This window comes from Dendronephthya gigantea, unplaced genomic scaffold (genome assembly GCF_004324835.1).
Source record: "Dendronephthya gigantea isolate DGI-Jeju-01 unplaced genomic scaffold, DenGig_1.0 000103F, whole genome shotgun sequence".
NCBI lineage: Eukaryota > Metazoa > Cnidaria > Anthozoa > Malacalcyonacea > Nephtheidae > Dendronephthya > Dendronephthya gigantea.
In genome coordinates, this window is record NW_021163113.1 from 669221 (window position 1) to 689327 (window position 20107).

Genomic DNA, 20107 nt, shown 5'->3' on the forward strand with positions numbered 1-20107 from the left:
TAGCTATATAAAAATCCTTTAAGATAAGGATGAATATTGCCAAGGACGTCACTACTGAGAATTCTTATAGCATGCTGTTAATATAAGCTAGGTTGACTAACAAGGTTATTCGTTTTCTTGTAACCTAAGAAGAATATCGCGCAGAGTTACCGCTACCGCAGCTCCATATGCGCGCAGTTCGCATAAACCTTTGTGCGGGCCACAGTTTTCTACCGAGGTTTTTTTGCTACGTTTATTCAAGATTAATTAAATTAAATGCTGATATTTTTCAACCAATTAGCTGCGGTGAAGTTTGTGTACAGTTTCCATCCAGTTATCTAATTACAAAAACCCATGCGTTACCTCATTACAACAATGAAAAGTTTCATTTACCAAAAATGTTAAAATACAAAAAGTATTGAAGTTACAAAATACTTTTGCCATTCACAATAGGATGGGATGCGATGTGATGCATTTTCAGAGCATTCTTTTGGTAGAACGCCTTGTTACAATGCTCGCAAACAAACGGCTTCTTCGGCGCATGCGTGCGGAGATGGGTATTCAAGGTCGACCTCAGCGTGAAACCCTTGCTGCAAATTTGGCACTTAAAGGGGCGCTGCCCGGTATGTCCGTAGATGTGAGACTGAAGATTTCCTTTCTGATTAAAACCTTTCCCGCAATACGTGCAGTGGTACATGTGTGTATCAGAATGCGTGCGCATGTGGTAGTTGAGGTGGGTCAGCTGCTTAAATCCGCGCCCGCATTTCTTGCACTTATGCGGCTTCTCGCCGGTGTGGGTGTAGTGATGGATGCGTTTGTCGATTTTCTGGTGGAACCCTTTGCCGCAAAAGTCGCATTTGTACGGTCTGTAGTCGGAATGCGTTTTCATGTGCGCGCGCAGATTTGACGCACGGTTGAATGTTTTCTTGCATTGCTGGCACGTGTGGAGCTTCTCTGGACACTTGCTGGAAGATCGGGTCTTGTCGTCGACAGTGCCGGATGAGGATGAGGATCCCGCGCTTTTCTCAGAAAGGGATGATGATTCGTTCTTTTCCGGGGAGTTTTCATTCTGGCCTTGTTTTTGCTTACGGATTTTGCTTGCCGTTGCTTGGGTCGGTGCCTGAGTGTGTTTATCAAAAGAAGCGTGCAATTCCGGTTGAAATTTGTGTGCAGCAGCTGGTATAGTTTCAGCGTTGCAACTTTCTCGGTGATGTGTTCGAGATGGTTCGTCGAATGCAAGGAGCTCGTTGAATGATGAAGAAAACTTTGGTGCTTCGCTGTGAATATAGAAAAGAATGTAATTCATTTCGATAACGTGTATGGAAAAGCTGATCAGCGAGAAGGAGCTCATTATTGAAATCGTTCCTGACAGCGTGTTTAAACAAAAAAAATACATTTTTTACACTCGTTGAGCTTTTTTATAGATTGAACAAAGAAAGGTTTAGTGCTAACCTGACTTTCTGACTTTTTCTTTCCAATGACTTGTCTTCAGAATGCACTGGTTCACCTACGATAAACGTTTTAGTATAATGATATAATAATAAAATGCAGTAATGCATTTTCCCTAGCGTCACCCTGATCGTAAAATATACTAATAGAGACTGAATAAGTCAAATTCAGTTCAGTACAATACTTTGTGTACTCGCCAACAGTATGTAATGAAAAAATATTTATCGAATAGTTTCGCAATTTCTTCAGATAATGTTAAAACATGAGCGAGCTTGTATTGTTCTTGCCTTCCCTATACCCTGACCCACAAACTTTGTGTCTATCTCATATTCTCCTTTTTGTTGGAGCAAACCAATCACAAAGTCCGTTCAGATATAAACTACAGCCAGTAATATAACTTACCATGCGCTTCCCATGGCCATCTCAACTGTAAGTCATTCACAGGAGATGTATTGACGGGAGAGTACCACGCGTGATTGTTGCTTGGCAACCAGCCATGTTGTTCCCATCCCATATAATACGGCATGCGGTACTGCGGTGTGGGTATCACTATCTCGAAGGCTGACCCGACGTGATGTTGTGGCGTGACTGCGTGGAATGCTGATTCGTTGCCAAGATGCGATTTCACACCAATTGATGAACTTGATTGGCTGTGGCTACGTAAAGACCTCGCTATGTCTGGATGAAAAATTTCAGGTGGCAAATTGTACGATATGTCTGAAGATGGCTGGGAGTTTGTCCTGTTCTGTTTGTCTACAAAAAAATATGAGAAATATTTCGAGGATACAATTAAAGGCTATTCGCACATGCAGCCATTAAAATCGGACGCTTATGTATTGTGGAAGTCAGTGATCAAATTGGTGAACTGGTGGAGTTTTCACGGCGTACTCACCTATCAAATTATCCATGGACGGCTTTAATTTTACAAGAAATGACCTTGGCATCTTAACGTTGGGCTATATTTTAGAGAAAAGTGTTTTTTGTGTCATTGGACTGTTGAAGCACAATCATTTCTACCTAGCTGGTTCTCGTATCAGATAGTTTAGTTGAGCATTACTGACATGTACGCATGCATATTCTGGTGTCAATGATCTCCTGCATGCAGGAAAACTTTTCCAACAAACTGAGTATTCTAGGAATGAACATCACAGAATATGGATTAATTTCAGTTTAGTGTATATCTTATATATAGACTGGTTCCCGCAAGTCCAAAATTGATTCTGTCATCCATTACGACAGACAAAACATGTGTTATTTTGTGTTTTGCTATATCAACGGCTGCTTACAATATCTCTCTAGCAATGTCGCCATAAGAGGGCAATGATCCCCAAGAATCATCGATATCCATTGAATGCTTTTCAGACTGGTGAATTGGAAGAGTTCTATATCAGCATGCGATTTTATGTAAAGCAATCACTCTTCCTTGAATGCATTCCCCACTGACTAGCTATATACTCTCATATTCTTCAAGTCGGATGTAAACGAAGGCTGATTAATCGCTATCCATGCACATGCAGTCTGCCTGAAAATGATCTTAACGTGATTAAGCCTAAGCGTACTCTTAGAGTAGAGCCGGTATATCTTAGCATCTTTCTTATCGATAACTGTACTAGAAATACATGCATGCAGCAACCCCTCGCCTGAAGGAATAAACATATTTCCATATTCTAAATTCTGTAATACTCGTTTCTGTTGAATGTTCGAAGTTGTAAAAGTAAAATCCTATATCAAATACAATTATAGAGTCGACTTTCGAGCTATCAAATTCAACTACACTGTAAACATAATTCATTAATTGTGCTGCAAATAGTTTTAAATATTGTACAAAAATTTTTAGCGAAATTTCAATTTCTTTAACAGATTCAGCTTTAAAAATAAATGCTTTCCTAATCAAAATAATTTTAACGAAATTGACGAATAAATTCAGGTGTCGATACGTTTGTTGAGTCCACAAATAAACTTACAAAATACTTGTAGGTTTGCAATGCATACTTTAAAATACAAAACCTAACCATTTACCTGTTCAAAAACACTTAAAAAATGCTTCAAAATCGAAGATTTTTTACCATCCGTTCGAATCAAAGTTTTTCTATCCGAAGGCATCTTTCACATTATATTTTAATCAATTTTACGGCTGAATTTTTCGTATATTTTCAAAACCATCCAAATAAAAAATATTTTTAAAAAAGTTGTATTTCAAAATGTCACGTCATAAACTCACGCATGCGCATAACTTACAAAAACGCCCAACGTCCACGACATAATGGCGGACAACTTTCATTTCGCATTTGCATTCCCGGGCGTAATTAAAATCCCCGGGCGGAATTAGTACCCTCGCACGGTGCTCCGCACCGGCTCGGGGATTATACGGCTCATATAATATAGAGCACTTTATCAATATTTGAAAAACGTCAAGTATAGTGGCCGTGCATGGATGTCGCTATATCCGGCTTTCCCTGACCCAGAACCGACCATTTGCGATCGACCATTTACAGTTCATGTATGCATGTATAGGATATATGGAGATGAACCAATATAGTCGTTTTAAGTGAAATGGAAAAATCTCGAACAAAAATTGACAATTGGCCATCTGCTGGGAGAAATCCAGCGCGGAATAAAAACACATTCAATCTACAACGAATTATCGTGACCAAAATGGATTTCCCATGCAATACATGTTCGATCAAACTCAGTAATGCAGTATTTCAGCTCGTGTATAATGGAAGGAACGTTAGTGAGGATGCATGCATATAATATACACTTAATGTATGCTCCTGAGGGAAATAATGAGTTTTGTTTTCTCAAGAGTCTGAATGTTTCCCGAGACGAAGTCGAGGGAAACATTCAGACTCGAGGGAAAACAAAACTCACTATTTCCCGAGGTATAGCGAACATTAAGTGTTTTGTTATATATAGGAACAAAAACATACATGTTACACGACAATTTCTGACAATATGCGGGCAACAATTTTTCACTTGTTTCCCAGGCGGTAAACATTGCATTTATTTAAAGTCATGTGACTACGAATGAACCAATCACATTCAAAATACACAGCACCTATATAACAATATACACTTAATATATGCTCTCGAGTGAAATAGTGAGTTTTGTTTTCCCAGGTAAACATTGCCGGAGACTCGAGGCAAATTAAAACTCACTATTTCGCGAGGTAGTGTACATTAAGTGCTTTGTTATATAGGAACTGACAAAAACATACATGTTTCACAACAATTTTATCTAAAAAAAACCCACTATACTTTGTTATGACAATATGCGGGCAAGAATTTTTCTCTTGTCTCCCTGTTAGGAAACATTGCATTTATTTAAAGTCAGGTGACTACGAATGAACCAATCAAATTTAAAATACACAGCACCTATATAACATTTATAATAATACAGCGAAGTGAGTTTAGTCTTCTTTATAATACAATCCATTAACACCAAGGACGTTTTTTACGCTAATGATTGCCAATTTCATATATGCCGCTTTTAAGAATCATGACAGATGCTGAATAAGTTCGATCATACACAAGCAGTCATGTGTGATCAAGCAAAAAGTATTAGTTAATGAAATTATGTATGTGTACAAAAGGTTGCTATATCGCCTCCCCTGACTTCGTGAAAAAACTCTATATCAGTAAATAGTTATTAATCTTGATAGTCAATATTAAAGTGCCCTTGGATTATATGTATTGAGTAAAGTCTAATATAATTGTGCATGCTTCGTCTTTCTGAATGGTGAGATCAACATATGCAGCCCTTGGCTTATCAGTATTTGATTACGAAGGTCTTATATATGCATGACCAAGTGCTCCTTATCAAAATATCTGGTCAATCTTAACGTAAATGATTTAAAAACGATACATTCAAAATATAAATTCACTAAAAACTTGTTTCAATATGTACTTACTTTTTCAAAAGATGTAAAATCCTTCTTGCTTCTTTCAGTTAACCGTCAAAAGCGCTTTCAATATTTTCTAAATTTCTTTTAATAAACAAAGAGTCGATCGGTTTGCATCAAGCTTGCAGGAAATATACAAAAGTATATAGTTAGCGTTGCAGTATAGCCGTTAGCAGGAAACCTCGTCAAATCGTGACTGTCCAAAGCTCAAAGCGCTTCTTAAAGTCGTGGCTGACATAAAATGAGTGTATAATATATATCTATATATACCTCGGGTTGCCAAGCTGTGCCCATATGTTTGAGAGTGCCTAAATTTTTTATGAGTGCTTCGTAATTGACTTGTTAAAGAATTGAATAACTCACGTCTCTCTATACATTGTATTGCTTCCTTGTTCATATAAAACACCGAATTGCGTGTATTATCCTGAAGAAAAACTTTTCAAGAATGCTTAAGTACTTTGGAATGACATTTAGAGTGCTATTTTGGGGAGATTGTTTTGTATTTTGAGACACTCCGAAGACTTGAAGGTCTGCATGCTGTCGCAAGTTTTATTAATTTTGTCTCAACTTTTAGCCATCTGTTTGCAAAATTTCAAAGCGTTTTCAACTTCTTTGCATGAGACAAAACAAACGCGCGGCGTATTTCAGAAGCGTGAAAAAACAGAGGGCAATAATTCGGCTCGAATTTTGAATGCTTTATATGATGGCAAAATGCGTATGCATGATAAAGATCTTACCCTAAACTAAATGTCATAACTTTTGGCGGAGGTCTTCCCTACAATATCTTGACGACGTATACACAAGGTATACAATATCTTGACGGCATATACACAAACTGGCTCGTTTACGGTTTTGCGCGAAAGTTTAATATTGTAGCCGAAAAACTTCAGTTCGGATTAAATGATTTCAGCAATTAATGCATTGAAGCATATCGATCGCGCTTTAGTATATAAGATCATTTCTTGGATTGATCACAAAACCTCCTCGTGAGATTGATGCAATATAGGCAGCCAGCGAAAGGTTACGAGGTGTCCTTTTTTTTGCATCTTTACTTATTCGTTCAAAGTCATTTAAGTCAATCAAAACGCAAGATTATACGAAGCCATTTTGGGCGCGGGAAAATAAAGGAAGGTTAAATCACATATATACCACTAATGTGTTCATGCATGCATGTGACTCTGATGTATTATAGCAATTAATATGCACTATATGAGTTGCCCATTTCGCGCCTATAGCCATAGCTTAGAGTTTCGCTGCGACTTTGCTGTTTTAAATTTTCATAGATTTTCCTGCATCAATATTATTTTCTTTTAGACTTTAAACGTTCGCTTTGAACGAAGTGGTTGGCTATATATAGGTATATATGCCTATGTCCTGATATAAAACAAAGTATTAAAAGAACGTCTCTTCTCATAACTCCTGGGATATTTCTATTTCTATTTTTTAAACGTTTTATTCAATAACACAACAAAATTATTCTTCTTTCAGTCATTCAGGGACATAAATTATTCAGCTCGTTCAAGTATATTTTGTTTATGCATGCTCGGGGTTTATTGACATTATGTTTAATGTTCTTTTAACAACTTAATTTCGTCCCTAGCAGGGAGCTTTGTCTAAAACTAATTGGTCATTGGCTAAATATTTCTGTTTACATGCGAGACGAGATCGTGTGTTATGCGTGTGCATGCATAAAATATGTCCTTTGATGTATGGCGATATACATAGAGTTAATTGTACTCGAGACAGTTTTTCACCGAATCGTCTTCGTCACGTCGCCATGTGCGATGAAAACTTATTCCTACTGCTAAATTTCACGTTTATTCAGAGTATCATATGCTGTATATATACATGTATAAAGCTGACATTCTTTTATGAACTCTCTCAAATCCCTTGAGGGGTTGTTGCATGGGTTGTTTACACTTGCTATTTTTGCTTGCGATTTCAGTATGTGCGATATTTTTTTTATTTATGTGAACAAGCAAAAAGTTATGAATGTCTTGATGCACGTGGATGAACTCCTATATTTTAACATCAGTAACTTGTTCACTCGTTCACATCTATCAAAAGAAGAAAATCACACATAAATAAAATCGCGGCAAAATTTGCAAGTGTAAACTGGCCTGAACATAATTTGATTGCACGATGAATTATACAATGTCAATGTACCTGCAAATTGCCTTTCATAGCTTTCATGAGTAAAACAGCAAAAGCCATACCCAGGGTACAAAACAGTAATCCATGAGAAGATAAAATTTCTATATATAGCTTTGATCCTGAGATATATATTATATAAATGCAACATTTTTTAGAAGGGAATAAAAACATAAATTTAAGTAACCAATGTGAATTCAGTAACGGGAAAGACTTGTCGAATCTGCTGTTAGCCATTGCTCGCACATGCAAACGCAAAGTTTTAAACGGCCAAATTTCATTCAGTCACAAACTTTTGTGACAAATATATCTTTGCCGAGGCGTGGAGTGGGAGTTAGCTACAAACTAGATTAACGGAGAAATATTGGATGCAAATTCCACACATCAAACAAGATTTGCCAAAGAAATTTGCTGTGCTTAAAATTGCAAGTGTAAACGAGTCTTGTAGCGAACGATGGCATGCATGAGTGATATTATAGTTGGAACGGCATAGTTTCCATGGCCTGATGTAAAAATTAATTGTGTTTAATGTATTTTTGGAGTTTTTTGCAGGTGACCTATATTCAAAACCACTTTTATTCCATGTGCTCGGCAAATCTCTATCTATCAACAGCTCTTCTGTGTTTCTATAGGTTTCCTTTGTCCTTTAGAAACAACTAACTGAGTAAAAACCTATAGCAGAACGCTAGCTGTTGGCATAAACGTTAAACAGCTATACATGCTCGCAAAGTATGATGATATATAGGGATGAAATGCTTTTATAGGGAATGTTCATGTCTCAGAAATGCCAAATAATATATAATCCTCAGATGACGAAATCTTAACAACTGTGTTATGAGCCTAGTTGAGTCGCATATATAAGCTGATACTGCCAGCAGGGCGAAGCCAAGTTGGCTATCAGCCATATATGACGAGAGGAAATGATATAATAGCTTATAATATATCCAGGGGCCAGTTGTTCGATAGCCTGCTCACAGACTGAATTATAGGGGGGCGGAAATTAAAGGGGGAAAATTCATGAATTAATTTCAGACTAGTTGTTCGAAAGCGCTTAGCTTAAATGGCGGATAAGTTCAAAATGAAACAAAATTATTTATTTTTCAGAACGACTACTCAGCTAAAATGTTTTGATGTTAATAGTGTAATTTTCAGTGGAGGTACATATTTGTTGCATAGGGAACAGGTTCAGTGCGTCATAAGATCCATAAGAGTCGTGATTTTTGCTTATATCCATGCACACAGTTTCAAAGCTAAACGCCTTTATAAAACAACCGGCTCCTGGGGGGCGAAGGCTGCATGGATATCGCTATCGGTTTAGATTTTTTTATAAAAACACTAGGATAGTGCAAAACTGCTTGACTAAGTTATAACGTCCAAGAACGTTACACTAATAAAATGTGCAAACATGTATTAAATACTCATCCCATATTTTCACTGTATTAATGGCTGTTTTCACTAAATACCGTCATGAACATACAGTCATCCCATGTCATGCAGTCTATATAGCTCAGCCAATCGATCATATTTTGCGACAGCTAACAGCTTATATACGCCGAGTAGCTATATATTACAAACGGGTTTAAAGCTCGAGGTTGAATGTTCACAAACCACAACAGCGGATTACATTTTCTGAATTAGGTGCATTTCAAAAAAATCAAGCAAGTGGTCGTTTGAGCTACGAATTTTCTATCCCAATGTCTAGTTGAAAGCCACGTGATACTGAGAAGCTTTTTGTACATAGATGTTCGGTTCGTTATGGCTATATAAAGAGAAATATTTGGAATAAATTATGATGAATAATGCATGCAGGTCCGTCTTTGACTCTTTGTTGCTGTGCACGTTGCATCGGCCATGCATTTGAAACAACGGGTCAACAGGTCGCGTCGTACAGCCAGATGTGTGTTTATGTTCACTTGCCTATCAATAGAAGCAGACTGACCAATAGGATTGAGATGTTAAACCGTCTAGGACGACGTCATTGTCTGGGAACTAATGTTGTTAGCTATCGCCTATATTATATATAGCTTTTACTGCATGATATATAGCTGGCAATATATACCTTTCTTATGATCCTATAAACTGAAGTATAATTAACTAACGTATTAGATCCGGCTGTGTAGAATTCTGTATTCATGTCGCTTATATTTTGCACTTATAGAATCAGGCTTGGGACATGTAGGCAACAATGGCGTAGCCAGCCCGACAATTTAGTCATGCTATGCTAACATTTTGGTGTTCATTGACTGTGAAACAATCAATTTCTAAAGAAATGAATAATGATAATAATACGTAAAATTTGCATATCGTCAGGCTGGCTTCGCCACTGGTAGGCAAACAACTTCTGCAATAACCCCCACCTCGCCCCCTAAATAATGTCGCTAAGGTTTTTCGTTTCAGTCAAGACAGAGGAAAATTTGATCATACGAGGGAACATGTTCAAAATTTGAGTTCTTTTATATGCACAGCTGACTCTCCTACAAAACACTGGATAGGCCCACAGCGAACTCAGGTGAAAGCATCTAGCAGTTTTGTTCAGTTTATTGTATGGAGTGCTCATGCAACTACATTGTCATTGAGAAGTTAAAACCTTTATTTTGACACTTGGGCTGTGTTACACGTTACTTTTGGGAGATGCAAATTAGTGGGTGTTGAAAAAACTTGGTTACTGGATTGCTTATAATTTCCGTTAATGAGCACAAAAGTTTCATAGTTGCCAAATTTACATCTCTTGAAAGTGGAATTAGATGGCAAGTCATTTACGAGAAAAATTGCATCGTGTATAATACGGCCTTTAAAGAGCAACAACTGTATTGTGTAACACTTGTCAAGTCTTTATGTCTCAGACAAACACATATGGCAACAACACAACACAAGAACTTTTGAAGTACACGAAGATCACGCAGGTCAATCATTTAATTACTGCATCAATTGCATAGAAACTAGATACGAATTCTGTGATGATTTCTTCAAATGAATAGTTGACCAGAATCCAGGAATGAGTGAGTGATGCAAACTCGCTTCCCCGCGAGCCACCTTTGAAGTGAAGGGATCATAGTAAATCCAAATTCACAGTTAACATGTTCTGTCTTCGCTAACCAAATGGTACTATTGCAACGAACACGACTGGAACTCTACCTTATCAAGCGCGAAGCAGAGGTTTAGGTCTTGGGATTTGGGAAACTTCGTCACGGTCTGCGGTGACGATTTTTCCCAATTCTCCGACTCCGTTACACAAGGAAGCCTTTCAGAGCCTTTCACGCAGTTATATACTTATTACGATGGCCGGCACACTTGATACGATCTTGAAATTTGGAGCCCCGTTTACATTACACTCAATTTATTGGCACGGCACGGCTTTATTTGGCTAAAATAGTGCTTGAAAAACATTTTTTTCCTCACGCAGCGATCGCAAAACTGTTAATATTTTTGTTTGACTACAGATTACTAAGAAACACTATACCAGCATACATGCATGCATGTGCCCGCTTTTAGAAAATTGAAAATGTTTTCCTCAATTTTTTATAGTAACCTGTTCAATTCAAATTTTGTTAAACTCGTGAATAATGTAGTTTTGAATGAATAGTGTTAAATAAAAACAAAGCAAAATACTGATCGCCACCAGAAATTGGCATGCATGCTTATCTTTTGTCGAACTAGAATTCTTGAATAAAAATATATATGAAAGATAAGGCTGTCGAGCCGTTTAATGTCTTTAAACTTTCTTTATCTGATAAACTCAGGCAATATACCAACACTTATAATCTATTACTTAATCACCAAGACTACATATGACAACCTTATATTCCATATATTGCCCGAGAAAGGCTGGCTGTATTGAATTGTAGCCCGAAAGCACGTGTGTTATCTGGCTTAAAGAAGACAATACCCCACCATTATTCATTGTTTGGTAGTTACGCCGGATAAAACCCTAGGACAAAGACAGCCATTTTGACACACAGTAAACACATTGAATCCACGACGAGCGGCCAGTTAGTTTCCTTTCAGTCGTTCAAAGTGGATTAACAAGATGATCAACTACAATTTTTGGCTCATGGACGCTTTCACAAGCTGTCTGATATTCGTGAGTGCTTTGACCGGCGACAAGAGACAGAGAGTAATGAAACTAGACTCGAAATTCGACGGCGATTCGGTGTACGATGATTCGGAGGAGTGCAATCAAACATACATGGCACGAAAGCGGGAAGTTCGCTTACATTTGGGACATTACCTCGTCTTAAATTTCACATATTTCGCAATAATGGCGCTTCTGGTCGTCGCTCTACGACATTACCCGATTTATATAGTTTTTATCCAACACATGGCGGTGGTCGCCTTTATTATGATAGCCTTCGACGGATGGTTTCGACCGGCCATTGCTTACCCGCTCGGTGTATTGCTGTCAATTGTGTGGTTTTTTTCGGGAAGTACGGCATATCGTTGGATAATAAACAATGCAATCATAGTCATATTTACACTTATGGTGGGAGATGTTCAGTTCAAAAACTTTGCTGTTTTACAGATCTTTATGTGGTCCGCGTTTGTATACGATGTTTGCGTGTTGGCTGGCAACACGAATTTAGCACCGTCGCTATTTAGTGTCGGTGTGGAAAACTGTGACACTCTGATATGTCATCTGTTTCGCATGCACGATAAGTGGGAACTACCATCGGTCTTCACGATGAAATTCGGCAGCGCTACGCAAGTGTTTCTGGGAACTGGCGATATTCTCCTCGGAGCATTGGTCGTGAACTTCTCCAAGTATTTCTTCAAGTCGACCAAGTACGTTATAGCGATTGTGCTTAGTTTTTCGTTCGCCATCGGTTTGCTAAGCCAAATCGAGTCGATGCCGTTTCCTGCACTAGCAACCATCGTGCCAGTGTGCACTACGGCAATAATCCTGTGTGCTGTCGTGAGTGGACAAACCAGGCAGTTGTTTTCAATGAGCAAAGAGGGCCTGTCTCGGGAGCCAGTGGGATTGCTTCTAGCCTGACAGAACATAAAAAAGATCTTTGCTAATCCTAGGATTGGCCGAGTTCAAATTCTTCATATTTGGCATACAAGTTGCAGAGATTACGGAGTGTTAGGACTCTCATGCAGGTTTATATCAAATCATTTATTTTAGATAGGGTTTGTCAATTAGCCTTTTTCACGATGACGTTTTTGGGGTATTTTCAATTTTCTCCTCTGATCTAAAAAATTACATTCAGCCTAAAATTAACGACAGGTGCCGTTACAAGGTCTTTCGCCAGCGGTTTTGAAAAAAGTACCCCAGAAATGGCGACATATTCGTCATCGTGAGAAAGGGTAATTGTCATGATTTTAGCTAAAACTTTTTATTATAAATTTGCGGCGTTGCACGGGTAGTTCTCAGTCTGATTCAAACAATCGTCTAGCGATTCAAAATTAAATGTAAACATGCCTTCTTCATGCATGCAATAGCCGTACTAGTCGATAAAATATTGACTTAACCTAATAACCTTGGTTTAAAATTGACCTCATTCTCATTTCAAACACGCCAAATTATTTACGTGCGTATAGGCTTTTGTTGATTGTTAATCACTATATTGGCCGGTTATAATATCGGCCAGAGTTAAAGGACCGTCTCGAATTGCGATTTCCATTGCATTGAATTGAGCTCAAGTGTTTGTATATATAGTCACTAACAAAACTGGTGAAATGACAACAAAAAATTTACTTAAATTGTGATCAAAATAATGCATTTTCTGTTGCATGCCGTGCTTTGTATATTTAGTTTTATTCGTTTGCTTTATAAATTATCCGTTAAGCCGTAACAATATGACTTAGTCCGGACTCTATACCGGATTCGCATGGTCACGACATCAAATTTAACCATGTCAAAGCACGTTTTACCCTCAAAGGTATGATAGCATGATTGTCTTACATGGTTTGTCAAATGAAGAAGTTCTGCATGGTGACAGGGATACCGTAAAACGGTTGAAACTGATTTCGTGACCATGTGAATCCGGTATAGTGTAAACGGGTCTTGTAGTCGCCGAAGTTTAGATACGGCGGACGAGAGACAACCAGTGTTTTAAATCTTTATAATACCAATACGGTGAACTCCGGTCTTGCATGCAGCAAACAATACACAACAAAAGTTCAAACCCAAAGGATGCGAGTCGGCAACACGAGTTTAATCTGCAACTATCTTCAGAAGCAATGAGTTTAAAAGGAAGGGGAATTTTGAAAGTTATGGACATGCAGCCAGTGGCGTAGCCAGAACGATAATTGGGGGGGCCAATATTCATATATTCGTGATACGCAGGTTTAATTTCTTTTCAAATCAATTGTCTTTACAGTCTGTTAACATGAATATATGAATATGGGCCCCCCCAATTATCGATGCTGGCTACGCCACTGCATGCAGCAGACGAGTGAAAATGCACTGTCCGTATCTTCAAGAATATTTCAAAAAATCAACTATATATATTTTGGTTTGGAAAAGCAAAAACTACGACGTTGTGTTGCCGAATCACTTTCGGTATTGGGGACCTTTTGCCGTAAGGCAAGTGGTTCAATTTTACTCTTTTCTGATCGTCTTGACAACATGCATATATTAACTTTAATCTCCTGAGCAAAAGAGCACACGCACTCGCAGTGATTTTAGTAGGGGTGACTTTTAAAATTTGAGCACAAATGTCCTATCAATTTTGCTAAAAACATCAATTTAAACCTACAGCTATATGTTCACACGAACGTCGTTTACATGAAAGCATTTTCTAACTATCATTTTTCGCAGCAATGCAAAATGAGTGCAAACCGATAGATTCGTTACGACGTTAGGATAAGATGGCAATAATGTAATGAAGTTCAAAATTATTTTTCTTAAATTTTGAGCTGTTTTATCTTATGGTTACACTCTTCACATATCAAACTCTCGCTATACAAATAGTCTATATCGCGTTACAAGCGATGATACCCCCAGCAGTGCGCAATACAAACTCGTCCAAAATAAGCGCTTTTTCTGTTCGTGTGCCTTAGAAACTGAAGCTATCTTTCACTTACACGCGGATTATTAAATTTAGACCTATGCCACACATTATTTATTGTTTTTGGTAAAGATTCGTCGTATCCCGGAGTCGGACTTTGGGGGTTGAATGTTGCGGGCTATATAAGAAAATTGGTCAAAAATCGCCGTTTAGAGCGGAAGTTGCGGGAAAACTCCTCGTACTGCTTCCACTATACAATATTTCTTTTCCTTACATTCGGAATTGAAATCTACATGTTTTGGCGCGTATTTTGATATGAATTTCGTACATATTCAACGTGAATTAGCTTCGGACCGATGGCCATGAACTGTAGGTATTTTGCGACATTGGTCGGCATTTACATATGTTGTTCACACATTGATTAATGCAGTCTCTGCTGTTGGTGATGTGAACACAATCGGAATGGAGGCCCGCCGTTTACTTACGAGATAAGCAGGCAAGGGAATTTTATATTTTCACCTTGTATGCTTTAATATAGTACTGTATAATACCACAGTTGTGTATATTTTGACAAATTTTAAGCCTGACAAATGCTGTCTAAATATACACTGTAAATAGCGTTGGCAATAGCCTACGCTGCTACAGTGATTTTCTTATTGATATATTGTGTATATATATATAATATGCTGGAATAAGGGACATTAATATCGTTCACATCGGCTATACCTGCGCGTGTAAGAGCGAATTTTAATCAAAAGGTTTTATTGTTGTTTATATTATCGACTCTATCGTCTATGTTGAAGCGGCGGCCAAAACACGAGGCTTTTCATGCTGAAGAAACGGGAAATATATTATCTTTCCCATAGCCTATAGGGTCGCCATTCATCAAAACGCGAATCGTATCCTTTAAAATGCGTACGAACACGTTTATTTTTTTGATCAACCTCTTTAATCTCAACCTCGTAGAGGTTATTGTCTTTCGCCTCCCGTTTAAATGATTTTTTCCACATCGAACCGCAAATTCGTGGACAAAACGTTGAGGTTTGCATAATGTGCGCTTTGGTCTAGACACCATATTGTTTTACAAGGTGCGCATTTTGTGACAGAAAAAAACTGGACACTAGTTTGAGCAAATGTTCATCTCAATAGGGAAAGAGTTTGATATGAACTTTACAAATTAGAAAAATTTAACACGCATTGTAAAAGGACTCATGCATGTCGACCGATTTTACCATTGATGCATGCCGACTATATCGGCTCGTGTCTTAGCACATGTAAATACTTTATTGTACGGTATTAGTAATTTTAATATAATACTCAGGAGGCTAACACTTGTTACGTTCGTAAAATTTTAATATATAATGCATACCTATTTATGTATATATACTAATATATGTATATTGTTTTATTTGGAGAAAAGATTAAATGTTTATTAAAATCCCAAGTATCGTGTCTTTTTTTCCAATTTAGAATATAAGAGTACTCTTTGATTTTGTGTGACATGCATATACTGTTAGGTCACCAGTTCTGGAGTCAACAATTTTTCGTCTCACTGCTGTACGTGAGGAAGTACAGGGGACAGACCGACAGACGAGGTCTTTAGGTACACTCAAACTGTACATGAGGACGTACAGAGGACAGACGAGTTCTTTAGGTCCACACAAACTGTACGTGAGGCCGTGCAGGGGACAGACGAGGTCTTTAGGTCCACACAAACTGGACGCGACTCTGGCGCTAACGCTACGCGAATTTTGCAATTTCAGAAGCAAATCAATTCAATTCTGAAAGAACATTTTGAGAGATATGGGCACCAGACCAGTCAACATGTTTTATCATTCAGTAATTACCAAGAATATCACAACATTGTCAAAGTTAGCAGCTTTTGAAAGCTGAAAAATTCGTAAAAATCGCGTCGCTTTGGCGGATCGAGCCGGTGTATGCCGCCATGTCGGCCTCTTTCACTGAGCTATAATAGCCTCTTTGCGCTAACGATTTTGAAACTGAAAAAATACCAAAAAATGGCGGCAAACTCGTCATGACCACTGGTCATGACGTCATCGTGGAAAAGCAAAGCTAATTGATATGCTAGTATCCATTCCTCCAACCCTAAACGCGGGTGTTGCGAGGCAACGGCAATAAAATTTGAAAATATGGAGTGATTTTGGAAGTTTTGAAATAAATCTTGACAAGAAAACCGAGCCAAAATGGCTTGTATTTGTCATCTAAGTTGTGAGCCGTTTGCGAACTACCCTGGTGCTTGTTTTAGCGACGGATGAGCGCGCTGTCTTCATAAATGGATCTGCAAAATAACTTTAAGCATTCCACCAGGATCAAGATTGTCAGCATGGGTGATGCTGAAGTTGGCAAGGTTTGAAATAGTTGATGTCTCTATCACTCTTTCTTTAAATATGGACGATTTTTGAAGGCTTGTTTGATAAATGTTTATTAATCTGTTTCTTTAGAGCTGTATTATCAAGCGATATTGTGAGAAGAGATTTGTAAACAAGTACCTGGCGACCATCGGAATTGATTACGGAGTTACAAGGTATTTTAAAACGGGTTTTTTAAAATTTATAGTTGACTTGATTCCTTTGATAATTCAGTCTGAGCCTTGCATATAGTTTATCCTTTTAGAAAATTTATCAATTTAGTAATTCATAGATTCCGTTATTACTTCGCATAAAAATAAGTCAATGCAATTATTGCAAAATGTCAAAGTTGATAAATATTAATTTATTATTTTGTTTCAAAAAGGGTTTTCATAGATGAAAAAGAAGTTAAAGTGAATATATTTGATATGGCTGGTCATCCTATTTTTTATGAGGTAAATTTTGGTGTAGCCTTTGTAATTTCAAAATAATATGAAGTATATAGGATAACACAATGAAAAGTAATAAAATGTGGTCCTTGGAAAAACGAGAAAGGTTTGCACCCAGCGTTTACATCCACAGGGAGCTTCACCAAGAGAGGTTGGAATCCCATCGTGTGATATTGGTATCTCAAATAAATGTTAAACCTCTCCAAATTTTACTTCAGCCCTCTTAAATGATAAAACAACTATAATTAATGCATGGATGAATCCAGTGTGTAAGTGTGCATGTGTATGCAGGCCAACTTCAACATGGTGCAACAGCAATTTAAACTAGTGGCTAAATTAAATGGGCTGAGATAACAGTTGTATTGTGGTTACTGTGATTATTGGTAGGTTCGCAATGAATTTTACAAAGATACTCAAGGTGTCCTACTGGTATTTGATGTCTCAAGTCAACAAAGTTTTGACAGTTTACAATCATGGCTGAATGAGATGAAGAAGGAGATTGGAGATCCCACAGATATGGACAAAGTTGTCTTTGTTGTTTGTGCCAACAAGGTGAAATTATAACTTAACAAAATGTCCAGCTTATCAGGAATCCTGCTCAGTCTTGGCTAGAGCTAGGGAGGGGAGCAAACCTCCCATCCACCGCTCACACTTTAGCCACATATGATGTCAAAAGTAACATAACAAAATATGGCAAATTATCCTCACTGACAGGTTTCCGTATAATTTTGCCTCTTTTTAGACCGATAAATCAAGAGTGGTAGATGAAAGTACTGGCCGGATAGGGGCAAATAATTGTGGCTTTTATTATTTTGAAACTTCAGCACAGACTGGTGATGGTGTTAACAAAATGTTCCAGGTAATATAAATTTAAGTTTGCTTTTGATTGCTAATGTTTTCCTGTTTCCATCAACCAGGAACAACATGGTTGTTTTTACCTTTCTTTATACAGCTAATTTTAATAAGGTTGTCACGGAATGTACAACATGAGTACTAAAGATAATGGTAAAAAAATATAGTTTTAAATGTGTTCAATACACCAGAACCTTGCAGGAACAGGTCACAGATATGTTAAACTAATTTGAACGTAAGAAATCGATACTCCCATCATATTTAACACTTGGATTGTACAACAGTCAATTTCAACTTTAATTATGAGGTGTAAATAGCATGATTTTATTCCAACATTTTCATTGAAATGATCAGTGACTGAATGACGGTTATATAGCCTAATTGACGTAAGTTAGTGTCTACGACCATACCACCAGTAAGACACCGGTTCTCGTTCGATCACCGAAGTTAAGCCTGGTCGGGCGAAGTTAGTACTTGGATGGGTGACCGCCTGGGAATACTTCGTGTTGTAGACTTTTTCTGTTTGACCACACTAAAGTAAAGGCAACAAATCTTTTAGATATATTCGAATTAATTTATTTGTAACACAATGAAGAGTATAAGTACATCTATGTTAATTTGCAAGTAGTTCGCACAGTCTAAATAGCTGTACATCCCAGCAATTACCAAATCGATTTAAGTAATATATTTAATCTGCTCTTAACACGGTTAACTGTGGTACTCGTGAAGCATTATATGGCTTAAAAAAACAAAACCAAAAAAACCTATTTGTGAGGATTAAATAGCATTACTTTATCCCGAAATGTTCATTGAAATGATCAGTGACTGCAGTGCCTTTATATGGCCTAATTGAAGCCTTCTAGTGTCTACGACCATACCACCAGTAAGACACCGGTTCTCGTTCGATCACCGAAGTTAAGCCTGGTCGGGCGAAGTTAGTACTTGGATGGGTGACCGCCTGGGAATACTTCGTGTTGTAGACTTTTTGTTTGGGTATTTCATCGCCGCATCATCCTTGTGAATTAGCGTAGAATTTTATCTCCCGTTTGGCTACAGCCACTATTGTTATTTTCGCACGGCGCAGCGGCACTAGACCGGGCTAAACGGGCGCTTTTACCTGCATATGCTTCATGTATGGTTTCCTGTAGCTTAAAATATTCAGAGATGAATTATTTATAAAACATGTATTCCTCGACCTCGTATTTTTCAGACGTTATTTGAAGAAGTAATAAAGACAATAGAAAACGGGGGGAAGGCAGCCCGTGTGACTACAACGGTGGGTTATACAAAGGAACAAGCCGAAGCCATACAGAGATTAGTCAAAGCCAAAGACAATTATGAGAGATTGGGAATTCAATATGGAGCAAGCAGGTTAGAATGTCTGTACATTGCGCCATGGGGGAAGCTGCCCCTGAAGTGACCCCCCTGTTTGTTGCCACTGGATGTTTATCTCGTATATGTTACACTAATGTAAACAAAGTCATCATCTTCTTCCTTGTAGGGAAGATATTAATCGTGCCTACAGAAAGATAGCGATGTTGATACATCCAGATAAAAGTGTTGCTCCGGGGTCAGAGGAGGCTTTCAAGGTGCTTGTCGACGCACGAAAAGCTCTTCTTAAATAAGATCCCTTCTTTAGAAAGATATTTAAATTATCATCGGTCATTTAGCATAGTTAATATGGTTCTTAGACTTAGCTGCTGATACACGTTAAAACTGATTTAGATCTTTCTACCATTTTGGTCGATCTGTTTTTCGTGCTGCAGAGATGACATAGGATTTCGCAGGGCAGGTGTGAATATCTTGCCTGCGGTGGAACGCTGCCTTGGGCATTGGACTCATCTATGATTGGACTGATTTGACTCAATACAATGACAAAAAGACATTATTTTGTATCTACGTACGCATGTAAATATAAACAAAGATAGTGAATTTATTTAGTTCATAGCTAGAAGTCAATTTATATGAAAGAATAAACCTAAAGTTGGTGAATTTATGTAAATATA

General features: G+C 37.8%; 3 protein-coding genes and 2 non-coding genes across 5 annotated transcripts; 4 read left to right on the top strand and 1 right to left on the bottom strand.

The window, feature by feature from the left end:
- Positions 1–279: 279 nt before the first annotated feature.
- Positions 280–1285, bottom strand: LOC114534601 (zinc finger protein 239-like). The gene has a single exon (XM_028556063.1). It carries the CDS (start codon positions 1283–1285, stop codon positions 404–406), a length of 882 nt encoding a protein of 293 aa, XP_028411864.1. The 3' UTR covers positions 280–403.
- A 9906-nt stretch (positions 1286–11191) lies between these two features.
- LOC114534626 lies at positions 11192–13764 on the top strand. Its single transcript, XM_028556093.1, has one exon. The coding sequence runs from the start codon at positions 11509–11511 to the stop codon at positions 12469–12471; it is 963 nt and encodes a 320-aa protein (XP_028411894.1). The 5' UTR covers positions 11192–11508; the 3' UTR covers positions 12472–13764.
- A 2809-nt stretch (positions 13765–16573) lies between these two features.
- Positions 16574–19738, top strand: LOC114534630 (dnaJ homolog subfamily C member 27-like). The gene is made up of 7 exons (XM_028556101.1): positions 16574–16799; positions 16894–16976; positions 17186–17255; positions 17637–17801; positions 17992–18108; positions 19312–19472; positions 19603–19738. The coding sequence occupies exons 1-7, from the start codon at positions 16725–16727 to the stop codon at positions 19724–19726; spliced, it is 795 nt and encodes a 264-aa protein (XP_028411902.1). The 5' UTR covers positions 16574–16724; the 3' UTR covers positions 19727–19738.
- On the top strand, positions 18498–18616 carry LOC114534638. Its single transcript, XR_003688148.1, has one exon. It is a non-coding gene; the product is annotated as a 5S ribosomal RNA (ribosomal RNA).
- Positions 18966–19084, top strand: LOC114534639. The gene has a single exon (XR_003688149.1). It is a non-coding gene; the product is annotated as a 5S ribosomal RNA (ribosomal RNA).
- Positions 19739–20107: the final 369 nt, after the last annotated feature.